At 41.4% G+C, this 14975-nt stretch overlaps 1 protein-coding gene across 1 annotated transcript in view; it reads left to right on the top strand.

The window, feature by feature from the left end:
- Window positions 1-14905, top strand: part of LOC143283770 (uncharacterized) — a 26510-nt gene extending 11605 nt beyond the window's left edge. The window contains 1 exon segment of the mRNA XM_076590117.1: window positions 7330-14905. Within this exon segment, the coding sequence (XP_076446232.1) occupies window positions 7330-8027 (698 nt within the window). The 3' untranslated portion in view covers window positions 8028-14905.
- Window positions 14906-14975: the final 70 nt, after the last annotated feature.

Below are 14975 nucleotides of genomic sequence, written 5' to 3'. Positions count from 1 at the left end.
ACAACAGCTAAAACGCCTCTTCCCCTGTTGTCACTTCCTTTCATGCGTCCGACCCGTCACCGACTCTCTCTCTCTCCAGACCTACCTGTGTGAGTGCAGGTGTGTATGCTGAATTGAATGAACGGGTCAATGAACAGATGATAACCAGCGTGAAGTACAGAAGATGAAGAATGCAGTTTATGGTGGAAATAAGACATTTATCATTATAAAGCATAGAAGAAAAAGTCGTAACACATGCTCGATCGCGTGCGCAAACACACTGGTGCACAGACATCCACGCACACACGTACACACACACACACACACACACACACAGAGCATACGTTCGTGAAGGCCCAATACTCTGACATATCAGCTCGCAAAGACACAAACACAGCCGCATACACACACGTGCGCAACACTTAAGTGCAACTTCTAATGAATTAACTTTAGTAGAGTCAACATGACCCGTTTGCCTGCTGAAAATAACTCAGAAAATGGGATTACAGACTTTGGACATAAATATATCTGTGTATCAGTTAACAATCTTTAAAGAATAATAGAAAAATTTGCAGCCTCCTTGATAAAATTAAATTTATCGCCGACACTATCACATCATTTAAAAACAAATTAATTAGGTAGTCTCTAGTGTCTCCATTTACCCGCCCTGTTCAAACTAGTAAACAATGATTATTACACGTACATTTGATTAAGGAAATTATGTTTGTTGTAGGCAACTATGTGCACCTGAAAATGACATTGGTAGCTCTCCAAATGTTGTGGTGTGCGTGGTTTGGTAGATACTGAAACGACATGTACACCTGTAAAACTGTTTAAGGAAAACTGTTCTCTACAGCAACTGGAGCGAAGGAAGAAACAAATGAGTGGATGAATGAATGAGTGAATGAATGAATCAGGGAATGGGTGAATGAATGAATCAATGAACGCGAATCAGTGAATGAATTAATCCGTGAATGAACGGAAGATTATATGAATGAATGAATACAAATGAATGAATGAATGAATGAATGAATCAGGGAATGAATGAATGAATCAATGAACGAAGAAACCCGTTCACTCTGATAGAAAGGAGCATACTCGGTGCAGTCTGTTTTCCTTTTGCTCGACAACTTGTGATGTGTCATGACCCGTATTTCATACGTCTATTCCAAAACTATGCGACCGCCGCCCGGTACAGATATCTATATATTATGTATGTCAGCCCAGAAGAAGTGAAGCGAAAACACGCGCAGACTTGACAAGCCAATAATAAATGGGGCGACGGAGAAGGAAGAAGCACAACGAGCAAGCGACCGAAATGGGGAGTTTGTATAAAATAATATCATTCTCCTTGTTTGGTTGAAGATATACCTACTATTGTACTAACCATGTCAAACTGACTCAATCCCGCTTTGAAAACGATAGGTCTTGACTGCATCAGTTTGACATGGTACAGTATAAAACCATACACTGTACATAAACGTGTGCAAGTGCAAACGAAAATAAAAATAAATCAAAACAAAAAAACAAATGATATATTGAACGGATGAACGAAAATTGACCGTAAGCCCAGTTTTTGACATGATTGTATCCAAGTGCAATTTCATCATGGTGATGCGAACTGAAACCCATAGAATATACAGCACGCAACACTCTTTCGTTTCTTCTTTTCTTTTTCTTTTCTTTTCCTTTCTTTTCCTGAGAAACCAGTGCACAAGAGTCTACGTTTTCTCTTTCCCTCCTTCCCCCCCCCCCCCCAGCGACTGAATCAACTGCTTCGCTGACGGTGACAACAAGAGGTGGGATGGGGAGGAATAGAGAGGGGGGGGGGGGTGGTAGGGAAGGTGGAGAGAGAGAGAGAGAGAGAGAGAGAGAGAGAGAGAGAAGAATCTGGAGAAAACCTGTTCTACCTGTTTTATTTCTGGCCGTGGCAGTTTCTAGTTTCTAGTTGTGGAGCCCAGTGGCGAGGGGGCGAGCGAGAACGGGTGATTTGGGGTCTCTACAAGAATAAAGGAAGTTTTGGTGTGTGGTACAGCTAAAGGCTTTTTTTTTACGCATTTTTTTGTTGTTGATCGGACGGAGGACAGAAAAAGGAGAGGCTGTGTGTGTGTGTGTGTGTGTGTGTGTGTGCGCGCGCGCGAGCTCGTGCACGAAAAGTATGTATGTGGAGGAAGAAACTTCTAAAGGATCGGGGGGGGGGGGGGGGGGGGGGGGGGGGGGGGGTAGGGAGTGGGGCTGGAGGAGGTGAATACTGAGATATTCAAAACTAAATGTACCGACTTTTAATGGCCTTAGAGTGTATACCATCGACCCCCTCCTCCACTCCCTTTCACCACCACCCACTCCCCCCCCCCTCCCTCCCGACTACCCTCTCTACCCAAAAATGTGAAGACCACATGCTGTTGGTGTTGTTCAACCGAAGCCTGAACTTGTCAAGTTCGTCTCTGCGTGTTTAGTGTGACTGATCGACAAAAACAATTTTGTTGAATTCCGCGGTTTTTTTTAGATTCCAGCAACAATCAAGAAGAAGAAAAAGAAGAATGACTGAGGTAACTCAGTCTTCTCAAACTGTTTAAATCATGCCAATGGATTTAAGTTGCTTACCCGTCTCTCTCTCTCTCTCCCCGTCTCTCTCTCTGTTGTGTGTGTGTGCGCGCGTCTGTATGTCATTGTGTTAGCTCATCAGTGTATCATGCATGCGCGGGTTATGTGCGTGTGTGCGTGCACAAAACATTCTGTTGAGAGAGTTTTTGTGTGTGTGTGTGTGTCTATGTATGTCTGTGTGTGGCGTGTGTGTCTGTGTGTTTGTGCGAGTACGTACGCGAGCACGTGTATGTATGTGTATGAGTGCGTGTATGTGTGTCAGTGTGTGTGAGTGCGTGTATGTGTGTAGGTACATGTATGTATGTATGTATGCACGTGCGGATTATGTGCTTGTGTGTGTGCATGGTAAAAACATTCCACACTTTGTAACATTGGCGATAAAATATTACAGCAAAAAAACAACAACAAAAAAACAACAACAACAAACAAAAAAGAGAGAGAGAGAGAGAGAAAAGCAAACAAACAAACAAAAATAAAATAAAATAATAATAGTAAAGTTCTCCACAACACCGCACAGATCTTCACCACGACAGCACCAACCATACAAAACGATACAATCAACAACAGACTGATGGTATCACGACCATTTGCACACTGACCCCTTCAGTGCAAATTACTGCCTCAGTCTACGGACCACAGCGATGCCGCGACCCCGTCACCTTCCGGACAGTACCCCCGAGTACATCCGGTCATTATGTATTTTGCACCTCAACCAGCGGGTGTCTCTGCAGAGAGAGAGAGAGAGAGAGGAGGGGGGAGAGAAAGGTGGGGAGAGGGAGAGAAAGAGGGGGGGGAGGGGGTCAGGAGGGAGAGAGAGGTGGGGAGAGAGAGGGGTGGGGAGAGGGAGATAGAGAGAGGTGGGGAGAGGGAGAGAGAGGTGGGGAGAGGGAGGGAGAGGGAGAGAGAGAGAGGTGGGGAGAGGGAGAAAGAGAGGTGGGGAGAGAGAGGGAGAGAGAGTGGGAATGAAAGAGATCGGGGGGAGAGGGACAGGAAGGAGAGAGGGGAGGACGGAGAGAGAGAGAGAGAGAGAGAGAGAGAGAGAGATGTGATCGTTTGATGGTTTTGATTATTTTAAGTTACACACACACACACGCACGCACGCACGCACGCACACACACACACACACAGATATATCGTTGTATATAATATATATAGATATAGCATTCGTGCTGTGAATAGTTATAAAATTTTAATGAATGAACCTCTTCCTCTCGGTGTGTATGCTTCAGTGTGTGTGTGTGTGTGTGTGTGTGTTGGCGGTGGTTGGTGCCAGAATGTGCAGTGCACCCGTACGAAGCTAATGTGAAAATTATTATATGCGTGTATCATGTTAGTTGTGATTGGTAAGACACGTGTGGGCGGGTATGTGTGTTACTTGAATGATGCTTGTGATGGTTATGATCCAGGGGCGTAGGCATACAACGGTGTCGGACATTGGTCATGGGAGCGGTGGGAGTGCCGGTTTAGTCGCCGGCAACCCGACCCTGAACAGGTTGTACTGGATTACAGGTTACCAGTAGCAGATCTAATGACCTGACCTGACAGGACATGGACCACAGAAGGGGTGAGAATGTCCAATCATTTTATTCCTCAAGAGGGCAAAATTAATATCCCACAACTTGTTCATCAGCATGAAGAAGAAAGAGAAAACACCCGTAGGTGCTGGGGAGGACCCAGAGAAGCACTGTCTCCACCCGCCTTTGGAACAATCCTACTGTCCAATATGTTTATTTGTTAACTGGGGCATCGTCCTTCTCCCAAGGAGAAGCGTGAGCGAAGGAAGCAGTGCTCAACTTCTGCAGACGTTTTCCCTTGCAACACCTGTGGGAAGTGCTGCGCATCCAGAATCGGCCTCTTCTCCCATATGAGGACACACACCGACAGATAAGTCTGCCTGTCTACTCATCCGTCGGACCGACGGAAGACTCCATCAGGGGCATCGTTAGTGAAAAAAAAAAAGAAAAAAAAAGCGACAAGTCGATCTCCCATGTTCAATCTGATAAAGGCCGACATCTTCGCGTATGCAACGTAGAGTCAGTATCAGCGAATGTCGTAGTGTTTGATTAAAATTTACAAGGACTTAATATCTTCTGTGCATGCACTGGTTTTGAAAGCGTGTTTCTTCTTTTCAACCAGAGCAGATTTGGCTATGCGTCGAACCGTTCCTCATCTTCCGAAAGAAAAATTTTTTAAAAGGTTTCCGAGGATCAAAATCTTTTGCTATATTTTGTGGAACGACCACATGATGCAACACCGTGAACGTTCAGAAGCCTTGGCTGAGAGAGAGAGAGAGAGAGAGAGAGAGAGAGAGAGAGAGAGAGAGAGGATATATAAATATCGGGCGCAATAGCCGAATGGTTATAGCGTTGGACTTTAAATCTGAGGGTCCGGGGTTCGAATCTCGGTGACGGCGCCTGGTGGGTAAAGTGGAGATTTTTCCGATCTTCCAGGTCAACATGTGTGCAGACTTGCCAGTGCCTGAACTCCCCCTTCGTGTGTATACGCACGCAGAAGATCAAATACGCACGTTAAAGATCCTGTAATCCATGTCAGCATACCCACACAGCATACAAGAACATACCCATCACCATACCACACTTACTGAGTGATAACAGATTGTCTGTTTTTATCATAGCCGATTAACATCTTTTTGACTTGATGTGGAGTTTGTGTTGACCCGGGGTAAATATTCCTTTCAATGTCCCATTCATTTCGGTGCGAAGAAGACAAATGTTCGATCAAGTTTGGGTGGGTCAGGTCTTTGTCCTACTGTTGTCGACGTGGATGTACATCCCAAATGGACACAGTAATGACGTGGTGCTGTGTGTGTGTGTGCGTGCGTGCGTGCGTGTGTGTGTGTGTGTGTGTGTGTGTGTGTGTGTGTGTGTGTCCAGATGTTGTGAACACGTTTAATTTAAGAACGTGGGTGTGTCACGGTGTGTGTGTCACCCCAGTGCGTGAGAGTGCATACTGGTGTTTGCATTATATAAACACGCGTGCATGCATCCAGCACTCCAGTAGATATTGATCACAGGCTTTGCCGTGGAATGCAAGGCTAGGCAGGGTGTGGGACTGTTTACAGGGTCCGCCGTTCTTGTCCCCAGGCCCCCACCCCACCCCCACCACTCCCCGCCCAAACAGCCCCTCCCTCCCGCCCCAGTATCCTCATCTCCCCTCCAACTGACCAGGGTCCTCTCGCACGTTCAAATGCAGACATAGAGATACTATAACATGCACAAATGGCTCAATCATGCACGTGTTTTTCTTTCTTTTCTTTTGTTTTTTTTTTTTGTCTTCCCGCCTGGTATGACATGTAGACATACAGACAACAAAGTATTAGACTATTGTGTATAAATTATACGTATCAATCTGGTCTACTCTACCTATACCATTCTAATTACAAGACTTAATGTTTTGTCTTCTGTCACCCAGTATCAAGTTTTGCATGAATGTGCTTTGATTTGCACGAGATTCAGCGCTATATAAATACTTTTAGTATTATATTGCATTTGTCGTTGTCACCTCCTTTCTTCTCTTCATCTATCTGCCTCCTTATTTCATTTCCATTCTCTCGTCATTTTCAGTCGTCTTATCATTCCTGTCCTCTGCTGTCCTCCATTTTGCTTCTTATCCTTGGGTTTTTGTCTTTCTTTCTCTTTATTTTCTGTTATTTTTCTTTTCTTTTTCTCGTTCTTTTGGATAAGAGCAAACTTTAAAAAAAATATTTTTTTAGCTATTCTAAAAAAAAAAAAAACGTGAGTGGGGTTTTAAGGGACATTTAGCCTATACAACGATATCATTGTTTATTTTCTCTTTTTGTTTGCAAACAAAACAAGTTCATATTTGATGGGGTAGTGCAAGAATCATTAAATGGATTAAGTCGTTAGATTGGAATTAAATAGTACCAAACCTGAGTTATCAAGATTAAAATGAGGGTGTGGGTGATTTTTCACCCAGGGGGTATGGCGAAGGATATTATTACATAAAAGATCCTGGTATTTCATTATTCTGACTGACTGCTCCACAACCCCCCCCCGTCCCCCCGCCCCCTACGATTTTTCCTTTTAATCTTACTATCTTCTCTCCATCTTCCTACGTCCTTTTCCAGTATAGTAATACTGAATACCGTATCCCCCCCCCCCCCTCTCTCTCTCTCTCTCTCTGCTTCTTCGTTTATTGTTTTGTTTTTTTCTTTCTTACTTTCTTTGTCGTCATCGTTTTTCTCTTCTTTTTATTTTTTCTTTCTTTCTGCTTTTCTTTCATCCTCACCGTCCTCTTTTCTTTTTTTTCTGTTTCTTCAATGCCATCGTTTTTCTCTTCTCCCCCCCCCGCCCCCTCCCCCCTCTTCCTTTCTTCTGTATCTTCTTCATCATCTGTTTTTTGGGTTTTTTTTTCGTTTTTTTGTTGTTGTTGTTTTTCATTTCTCAAGTGCTCCCACCATTCTCTCTCTTTCTGCGTCTCTATCTCTCCTCAGCTTTTTCTCAATTGTCGCTTTTCTTTTTCTTTCTTTCTGTTTGTTCTTCTTCTCTGTCGTCGTTTTCAGTTTATTTTCTTTTCCTCTCTTCTTCTCTTTCTTCACCGATTTCCTCTACCGTTTTCCCCTATTCTTTTTTTCTTTCTTTCCGATTCTTCTTCTTCATTGCCATCGCCATTTTCTTCCCCACTTTTGTCTTTCCTTTCTTTCTTTATATATATATACACACATATTTCAAAGCGCACTTTGTTGTGATGTGGTGTGCTTTCCAGTGGAGCTGAGCCCCAAGCCGCGGCGCAAGCAGAACCTGTCCACAATGCTGCTGTCCAAGCTGGCCTCCATCGACTCCAAGGACCTCCGGCAGCACATCGACGTGCAGCACCACCACGAGGAGATCTACGGCGACGTCCACCTCGTCCACGCCGACGGCTCCGCCGCCCAATCCCGCGACACCTCCAACTTCGACTCTGTCAACGAGAACGTAGAGCTCATGCTCAAGAAGGGCAAGGCCTTCGTCATCATCAAGGTCATCGCCGAGCGTATCGTGCCCATCGACTACGAGTTCAACGTCTGGCGCAAGTCTCAGGCCATCGTCACGCGGAACATCGAGATCGACCTGCACGCTACGGAGCAGCGACGCCGGTTGTACGAGCACGTGATGGAGACTAGGGGGCGCATGCCCGGAGCGCTGGAAGGAGGAGGAGGAGGAGATGAGTGGGGGAGCGGCGCCACGGTGAGGTCAGCCCGACAGGGTGGTGAGGGGTTGAGTGAGGACGAGCGGAAGCTGACGTCCCTGGAAACGCTGAGGCTGTTCTCGCAGATCCTGGAGGTTGCGGAAGGGAAGAAGGACGGGGAGGGGGAGGCGGAGGAGGGGGGCAGCAGGAGGAGGAGGACGCAGCAGCAGGGGGGGATGATGGTGGGGGGTTCTGAGGCTTCCGCGGCTGCTTCTTCCATGGACCTCCTGTACTAACAAGACACCCGTCATGCTCCTTTTTTCGAAGAAGCCAAAAGAACGTGTGTTTTTTTGTTTTTTAATTTATTTTTTTTTATTCAAGGAACACAGATACGCACGTGAGCTAACTAAAGCTGCTTTCGTATAAGGTGATAAGGTTCATCACCAAGCTGGCTTCGGGGCTCCACTCCTGGTTTATTTTTCATTCGGGGTTGGGGGGGATTTACTCCCTTTGCCTTTCTCACACCCACAACCTGAGGCAGTGGAGCCAGAGCCATAGACTCCCCATGACTCGGGGAGGAAGCCAAGACATTCCAAAGAGTGAAACAGTGCTGGCTTCCACATGCTGTCCTTCACTGCCGCTTATGACCCAGAAGGAGGCCATGGCGTTTGGATTCCCATCAGTAAAAGTATGCAAATAAATAAATAAACAAATTAAATATATATGTATATAATATTTTTTTAATGATATAACCTTGAACTTGTAGCGTCATTATTGAAGAAAAAAAAACACACCAAAAAAAACCCCCCATCTAGAACTGTTATGTACATGTCCACCACAACAAACACTTTGTTTGTGTGTGTGCGTGCTGACTGAACCATTTCTGTGACTGATTTCATTTGAGTCATCTCCCAACAACGTCGTCATCATATGGATCTTGGTGTTAACAAACAGGGAACCAAACTGTATTGCAGAAGATCACAGCAGGCATTCCATTTTTGTGACAGGCAGTGGATATCTAAAAAAAAAAAATGTACAGAACAGGCCAGTTTTGCACAAGCAGACTTTGTAATAACATTCTATTTATCCGGCTGTTGACACACTGTTATTTTGTTTGTTCCCTGATTCTATACCTGTGTTTAGTTCCCTGATTCTGTACCCATGTGTAAGTTCACAAGCACTTAAGTTTGTCTCTGCACAAGATCCAGCCCGACCTCTCTTTCTCTCCCTTTAATATATATATATTAGATATAATATATATATGTATACATATTTACACACATTTATTATCTTTATTGAAGGACAAAAAGGCATTCCAGAGATGTGTCTTACTGAGTTCATCGATCAGGTCTCTCAAAGACTGCTTATCACTTGTACAGTACCATCCCCCCCCACCCCATTCCCCCCCCCCCCCCACCTGCACCACCCCTAGCATTTTGGTTCAATGTGCTCCAGTTTGGGGAACATGTTTCGAATGAATGATACATTCGAAACATGTACGTACATTCCAAACCCACGTTTATTTCTTCATTGGTGTGGTTTGGTAAGGAAATATTAACAAACTGGCAAGACTTCCGATGGGTGATTTGTTGTTGTTGCAGTCAGTGAACAGTTGTCTGAGATGACTGGACTCTTAAGGATTTTTTTTTGATTTTTTTTTTAATCTTTTTCTTCAGTAATTGAAATACTGGGGATTCTGTAGGTTGATTGTTTTTTTTTACTGGGGGGGTTGTTGCGGGGAGATGAGGGGAAGGAGGAAATAGGGAAGGACTATCCTAAAGTTATGTATATATATATGCCTATTCACATGTAAAACAAAACTACTTCATGTACCATGTATAAAAAATATTTTAAAAAAGAGAAAAAAAAAGTTTTAAGTGACTGGCATTAATTAAAAGAAATGCTCGATTTTTCTTCCAAAAGCAATGTGTGGCACATGATTACCCAGTAAATATTGTGAATATTCTTACAAAAAAAAAAAAAGAAAAAAAAAAAGTTTTTTTCCTATTTGATTTTTTTTCTATTCAGTCAACTGAATAATACATTTTTTTTTAAATGCATAAACTTTAAACGAAACTAAACATCCCTCTCCATGAACATAGGAGAGACAGCAACAAATAAAAAGAAAAGAAAAAAAATGTGTAGAATTTTGAAAGTGGAGTATTTGTCTTCATAACTGCTCCAACGTCTCTGGAATCACCAGACGAGCAAACTGATCAAGTGCCTGGGGTGGGGGCTGTTGACACAATTTTTTTTAAAGTAGTTGTATGAGCTGCGGATTATTTTATTCTATTTCAAAATGTGTTCAAAATGTTACTTACGCATGTCCAAGGATAATATTGCGCTATGGGAACTCTTCCTTTTTTTGTTCTTTGTGTGTGTGTGTGTGTGTGTGTGTGTGTGTGTGTGTGTGTATTTTCCTATTTTCAATAGTTCACTAGTATATATGAATGGCAACTGACAGGGATGTTGAATAACATATTTGAACAAGAGTGGGATGGTTTAACTCTGGCAAAAGCGTACTTCAGTGAAAAACACGTCACCACAAGAAGAAAAGATGAGGAAGAAGAGATCTGACAAGGAGGAAGAGGAAACAAATGGGGTAGAAGGGGTGAGATGACGACAGAGCAAGACAAAAATCTAATGAGGGTAAAACGTAAGCCTATGTGGGTTTCTTTTGTGTGTGTGTGTTTGTGTGTGCGTTTCTACATGCTACCGACACCTACAGTACACAGTGAGAGAGAGAGAGAGAAACTCAGAACCCAAAACGTTTTTATTCAAAAGTAAGAAACGGGGTGAGAAAGATATGTAGTTCAAAAACAGACAATAAAAAAAATTACATATAATTCTAATAACCAAGTCATATACACTTAGAGGTTTTAGAGCCTGTTCACATCCCCCCTCTGACCCTCAACCAACGCCCACCTCTGCTCCCCAAAACAAACAAAAACAGACATCTGATTTTGAGGACAATCTTTTTTTTTCACCTCAAGGCTGTTGTTTGGTAGTCATTATGCTGGCAATTAATCAGAAAATAATTTGCAAGTAGAATTGTAATTATAGATTCATGTTTTTTTTAAACTAACTAGTTTGACAAGCTTTCGACAAATTATCAATTTATTTTTTACATAAACTTTTGTAACGGTAAAAGATCATCATCATTATTACACAAACACATCTTGCTTAATGCAGAACATTTCGCACGGATCTATGCAATGAGGAAGTTAGTGTTGCTTGATCTTTTGAATGACATTGTAATTTCTTCAGTTTTGAAGCTTTATGCATGCCTAATCAATATCCTCACAATATTTTTTCTATTAATATATAAAAAAGCCTTGCTGTCAGCTGAATATATCTCAGATTTTTCTACACAGGTAATGTAATCATGTTTTTGTTGTATTGTTCAGTTTCATAGTTGTGTGTGTGTGTGTGTGTGTGTGTGTGTGAATTATGTACTGTACCACAATTATCTTCTGTAAAGATTTTTGCAGTTTTATTGTTTTTGTCTCCTGAAATGAAGACCCCCTGTTGAAACATGTGAAACATTGAAACACTGTAGCTACAAAGTGAAACCTGCTGAAGATGAGTTTCTTTTCTTTTTTTTTAACACCTTACAGGTCTTTTGGAAAGCTTCACTGTGATTTGTAATTGGTCTTTCTCTGAAAAAATGAGCCCTTTTTTCTTTTTGTCTCAGTTGTTTTTTTTGTTTTGTTTTGTTTTTGTCTCAGAATGACAAAAATTTCACGTGTGCTGTCTCAAACAAAATTTCTCAGTTTTCTGAAATCATCATCAAAATCATGTACAATGCTTTACAGAAGCACACACAAAAAAACAACAACAAAAACCCAACAACCCCCAAACTTTCTTTTCAATGACCGAATCTACATATGCTTATGGTAAAAATGACAAATGTCATCACAGGTCCACAAGAACTCATTCACACCAACCACTACCAGTATCACTGTTCTCTTGAAGGCAGATGCAGACAGGTGTGAAAGAAAATCTTAGTGAAACTAAGTGTCTTCACTACTTTTAAGGATGATAAGTGCATACCTCGATTATTTCTTTTAACAATGACAGTTACATGACTTCAGGACTTTTTATGAACATGAGAGAACATTTATGTACTTGACACTGAAAACTTACTTTACAGACTTGACTTTCATAATTTTTTATGGACCTTACCTACCTATCAACTTTGGACTGGAACCTACCTATCAGTTATTGGATGACTGTGAAAGCTACATTCAGAAAGGTGAGAAGAGAGTTGTGAAATGGGAGGGAAGAGTAAGTTTAAAAAAAAAAAAATAAAAAAAAGAAGAGGGGGGAAGAGGGAGAGACTGACAGGGACATAAAGAGAGAGACAGAAAAGAGGGATGGACCATAATTTTACTTATTTTTTAAAGAGAGAATAAAAATGGGCTTGTTCGACAAAGAGTAATCCTGAATAGTGGAATGCAAGGTCTTCTTTTATCATTAAAAAAAAAAAAAAAAAAAACCTCCCCAACAGCTGCCTCCTTCACCACTTCTCTTCCCCTCCACCCAAGTCACCCCCTCCCTCCCCTGCTGCCTCTCTCAAACTGATTAGAGTGAAAAACACCAGCCAGTGCTTTATGCCCGCTTTGCTGTGACCTCTTAAACCAGTCAAACGTGCACTTCTCGTTTTCTTGTCCTTTGAAACTGAATGGCTCTATTCACCCCCACCCCATTCCCCCTTTTATTTCATATGTATGAACTAAAACCAGAGGGATTTTTAACTATGCTTGCATGGCAAAATAGCAAAAGAGATGGTGAGAGACAGAGACACAGAGAGAGAGAAGAGATTAGATTATGAGCAAGCAACCAGGACACTAAGTGATTGACAATATTTCTTTAATTTTTCCCTCCATACATGCCATTCCTACTCAATTCCTACCTCAACAGAAGATATAGAGACAGAGGAGAGAGAGAAGAGAGAAGAGAAAAGAGAAGAGAGAGAGAGAAAAGACAAGAGAGAGAGAATGCTCTGATGGAGCGTGGGGTTGAGGTTGGAGAGGAGACAGGGAAGGGACAAGCCAAACACAACCTAAAAGTGTGAAGACCAGTGTCATACTTGTAGAACCAGTCCATGGCACACCCACCACCACGTTCCTGTGAGGTCAAAATTCATCCCCCCCCTTATGACATGAGGTCAAAAGCTTGTTTTATGATCATTTATATTAACTGCACAGGGAACATTTCTCTTTGTTTCTCAAAAAGGAAAGCAACAGGAAATATTTTTTTAGTTGTTGCCTCTCTCCCCTCTTTCACCAAATACAAACGCTCTGAGTGCTTGTGTGTGTGTGTGATATTGTGTGTGGATGTGTGTTCTTTCATTTAACATCTTTTCACTATTTCATGATATTAGACACACACATACACACACACGCAAAATTTGTATGTATGTGTCTGTGTGCATGAGGGGATGGGGGAGGAGTGGGAGGTGGTGATGGGATGACCGAGGTAGGGAAAGTGACAGAGAGATGGAGAAATGAAAAGGAATAGCAACATCATTTTGGACTGACTGAGAATACATCCTAACTACCCTGTACACCCATATTACAGTATAAACCATGTTGATTATAAGAACATGATCAATCAAAGATAGATACCAAATGGGTTAACTGAACATTGTGTGTGCGTGTGAGCATGCATGCATACATGTGCTCAACTTGGCTAACCTCCCAATCCATCCATTCAGTCAGCCCAAGGAAAACTTTGCAGCCCTCATGTTCTTTTCACTGCTTGAAAAGGGAGATATTGTATAAAAATTTGTAACCCTCAGGCCATGAAAAAAAAAAGTTATTTTGGAAACCCCCTGCCCCCTCCCCTCCCAACTGTCAGTTGTCAAGGTTACCCCTGTGTTATTTATGTCCAGGGGTCCCAGCCAGACATGTTGCACATTCTTGTATGTACACTGCAATGGAATGCTGTCTTGTGGCTGCTGTTTTCAAAAGCTCAAGTAAAAAAAAAAAAACAACAAAAAGTTGAAAATATGGAGGAAAATTTATAAAATAGTACTAGTAGGTTTGACTTTTAAGAGGTTTTAATTGATAAATATAAAGGGTGCTGTTTTTCAAACTTAGAATCTATTTCATTATGGTTAAAAAAAAATTATATAAATAAAACTCAAATACACCTTTATTCATTATGGATTTTAAAAGAGTTTAACTGATTTAGAATCTAAAAGAGATCACTTATGGCAGTTACGCTGATGCAGATTATTCACCAATCAGGCAGATGCAGATAATTACCAGTCTTTTATTCATCACTTCCATGTTATAACTATATATATATACATATATATATACTATATAAAACAGTAACAAAACAATCAGTCAAGCTGTTACACTGAGTGGCATATATAATAATCAGGACAAGCTCACTGGACTTCAACTTGTTTCTGCCCAGTATGAATAATAAAGGGGAAAACAAGATTTTCACCGCACACCTTTCCAACACCCATTAACAAATATTCGTGACTGATACAATAACCAGAAGTCCAGTAGTACCAGCCGCATTTTCACACTATTGTTCAACCATAAGCCATGTTTTTATTAAGTTTCTGTAGACATGAAACAAGTAGCTATTTTCCTATCCATTTGTACACTTTCTTGCTTGTTGTCATTGTAGATATTTTTAACACACCAAATCAACTAACGAACTCTGAAGTACTTTCTTCTTTCTGGATATACTTTGTTCTGTTAAATGTTCCTTGTCAAATGGACAAGAAGACAAAATTCACCCACCGATTACCTGTCTTCTATACAATTGAAGAAAAAAATTAAATCAAATAAAATAAAGAAAATAAAGATCCACAAAAGAAAACTACTTTACTGATAAAATTATATACACAGTCTCCAAAAATTTCATGCACTGTCATTGCCATCAATCTAGCTAAGAAATTCACAGCCTTGTTAATACATGTAAACTTGTTATCCTTAGTGCAATATCCCCCCCAGATATTTCAATATGCAAATGTGTTGAACGGTAACTGTCGCGCTCACTCGGTGCTGGAACACTCATACCCTTCTTTTCTTTCATCATCATAAAATTCATCAGCAATACCTTACAATGATGTAAACCATTGTGCTTGAACAGTAGGCAGATATCGAGACCATACTTCTGAAATAAATATATTTGAAATTGCTGTTAATTTCGTGTTGTTTTAATTATCTTTTTTAAATTTTTATTCAGGCTTCTGTACAGCATAAAGAAACTGTACG

The sequence above is a fragment of the Babylonia areolata genome, chromosome 7 (assembly GCF_041734735.1).
Source record: "Babylonia areolata isolate BAREFJ2019XMU chromosome 7, ASM4173473v1, whole genome shotgun sequence".
Taxonomy (NCBI): Eukaryota; Metazoa; Mollusca; class Gastropoda; order Neogastropoda; family Buccinidae; genus Babylonia; species Babylonia areolata.
Note: the sequence above shows the minus strand (reverse complement) of the source record. Positions and strands in the feature narration are given on the sequence as shown.